This window comes from Hippocampus comes, unplaced genomic scaffold (genome assembly GCF_001891065.2).
Source record: "Hippocampus comes isolate QL1 unplaced genomic scaffold, H_comes_QL1_v1.1 scaffold78, whole genome shotgun sequence".
Classification (NCBI taxonomy): domain Eukaryota; kingdom Metazoa; phylum Chordata; class Actinopteri; order Syngnathiformes; family Syngnathidae; genus Hippocampus; species Hippocampus comes.
In genome coordinates, this window is record NW_017805798.1 from 1,188,751 (window position 1) to 1,191,252 (window position 2,502).

General features: G+C 47.0%; 1 protein-coding gene across 1 annotated transcript; it reads left to right on the forward strand.

Moving 5' to 3' along the window:
• Nucleotides 1–1,562, forward strand: LOC109525132 (hydroxycarboxylic acid receptor 2-like). The gene has a single exon (XM_019885425.1). It carries the CDS (start codon nucleotides 266–268, stop codon nucleotides 1,238–1,240), a length of 975 nt encoding a protein of 324 aa, XP_019740984.1. The 5' UTR covers nucleotides 1–265; the 3' UTR covers nucleotides 1,241–1,562.
• Nucleotides 1,563–2,502: the final 940 nt, after the last annotated feature.

Genomic DNA, 2,502 nt, shown 5'->3' on the forward strand with positions numbered 1-2,502 from the left:
CAGCTGGACCAAGGTGTCTTTTGAAGCCGTGTGGTTTTTTTGTCTGATCTGTGATACGTAAACTCCATTGCACTTTCCGTCCAATCTCTTATTGCGTGTTCATACACCGCAATGAGAGCTTAGTCATCGCACGACACCAAAAAGCAGAAGCAACGGGGGGCTTCCTGTGCAGGGTGACACCAAAGTGACAAAAAGAGAGGCCAAACATTTCTCTCGAAAGAACGTGCGCTTTGCCTTCTCAGTGCTTTTCATTTCCTCCGCCGACATGCACTGCAACTTCACCACGACTCTACTGGTCCGGACGCTTCCCACCCTCCTGTCCGTGGAGTTCATCCTAGGGGCCGTGAGCAATGGGCTGGCCCTCTGGATCTTCTGCTTCCACCTGCGGCCCTGGAAAAGCAGCACGGTGCTGCTCTTCAACCTGGCCGTTGCAGATTTCCTGCTCAACATGATCCTGCCCTTCCGCGCCAGCTACTACAGCTCGGGCGTCAAGTGGCGCTTCGGCGAGACGCTGTGCAACGTGTCGCAGTTCATGCTGGCGCTCAACCGCACCGGGAGCACCCTCTTCCTCATGGCCATCGCCGTGGATCGCTACATCCGCGTGGTGCACCCGCACAGCCGCATCAACTCCCTGAGTCCCTCCAAGGCCATGTGCGGTGCCGCCGCACTGTGGTTGGTCACCGTGTGCATGACGGCCAATGCCCTCAGCCTGCAGAACTTCCGCTCAGACTACTGCGAGAGCTTCCTGGTGGAGACCTCGGCCAAGGGCAACCGGCTGTGGCACAAGTTCAACTTTCTGTTCTCCTGCTGGATGCCGCTGCTGGTGATTCTCTTCTGCACGGCGCGCATCATAGCCCAACTGCGGGGGCGGCAGATGAGCCAGCACGGCAAGATTAAGAAGGCGTTGTGGTTCATCACCGTGGTGGTGGTGCTTTTCGCCATCTGCTTTCTGCCCAGTAACATCACGCAGCTGCTCATCTGGATCAAAACACAGGAGGCCATCAAGACCCTGCCCGAGTCGGAGGTGTGCGACGCCATGGACGGCCTCACCGTGGTCTTCTACATGACAGTCAGCCTGACTTATCTCAACAGTGCCCTGGACCCGGTGGTCTACTACTTCTCCAGCCCCACCTTCAAGAACATCTGCAGGAAGTCCCTGAACCTGCCCCTGGGGGAGACCACTGAAAGCACAGAGAAGAGGACCCGGGAGACCGGATCGCACTCCTGCAGCCAGATTTAGCGGCGTCATTCCCAGAAAAAAATGTGGTTTCTTTCGGGGAGGGCAAATTTACTACTCGGTAGGGACAAAGCATTGCCGCAATCTGTAATCCGGCTCACTGCACATTAACATGAACGGGAGACCTGTAATATACATTGCATTAATTTAGCCCCCAACACTTGTGCTTTATAATGTACACATTTTTAAAATCTTTTATCTCATTTGTGAAGTGAATTCCAAGATTGATTTCTAAACGTTTGAAGACAATGGCTGAAAACGTGTAAAGACCGAGAACTATGTATGACTCACTTGTGAAAATAACACGTTAAACTGTTTTTCACCATTTTCGGTTTCCCTGATTTTTTTTGGGGGGGGGGGGGAGGCATGGCAAAAGCAGTGCTCAGTGACGCACATGGCCAAGCGTCCTCTGTCACCCGCTTTGCAGGAACGCAAGGCCCATCCATCTTTTGCTTCAGTGCATAGCTGGCATGGGTTATTATTATTAGGCACGGTAATAAGAACTATTTGCTGACTGGCACCTCTTGTCCCGGGTGGGATATATTCCAGACACCAGAGGATTGACACACATATATTTTCAGGGCTCAAACATTTTGGGATGTTGGGCATAAAGAAAACGGAGCATTTATTTTCATCAGGATGTGGTTTTCACGCATTCAGCGCATAGCATTTGAAGGTGGAGACAACGGCTTGATTTTTGCACAATTGTGAAGCCGCATTTGAGATATTTGGCAATTTTTTTTAACCTTCAAATTTGGCAGGGCTGTTAATACTGTGCTTTGTAGTGAGTTAAATTATGAGATTTTTACTTTCCCCTCACAGGGTCTGAAAATAATTTGATTATATTCGTAATACCTGCACAATTAGGAGGATAAACAATTTTAGAAACATGACATTTGACTTTCAAGTCATTATTATAGTCAGTACAATTTGTTGCATTTGTCTCGCAGTTTTTTCCTTCAGATTAAAAAAAAAAATGTCATCCATTTCTCATGTGTACATTTGTTCATTCATTTTTCAAGAAAGAAATTAATAAAACAGAAATATAAACAATGCTACAAATAGATTTATCATTTATTAAAGTTGATTATAATAGTAAGTCATTTGTTGTGTTGATTTAAGTTTTCTCTCAAAGTGGTTTGCAACACTGTATTTACTTTGTACCTAGTATCAGCCATTCATCAAATAATTGATTTAAAATAAAGAATAATAAATTTTATTTATAAGCGCCTTTCAAGACACCCAAGGACACTTTACAGACATGA

Coding starts and splice junctions, on each gene's coding strand:
- LOC109525132 (XM_019885425.1), top strand. CDS start 266: ATGCACTGCAACTTCACCACGACTCTACTGGTCCGGACGCTTCCCACC.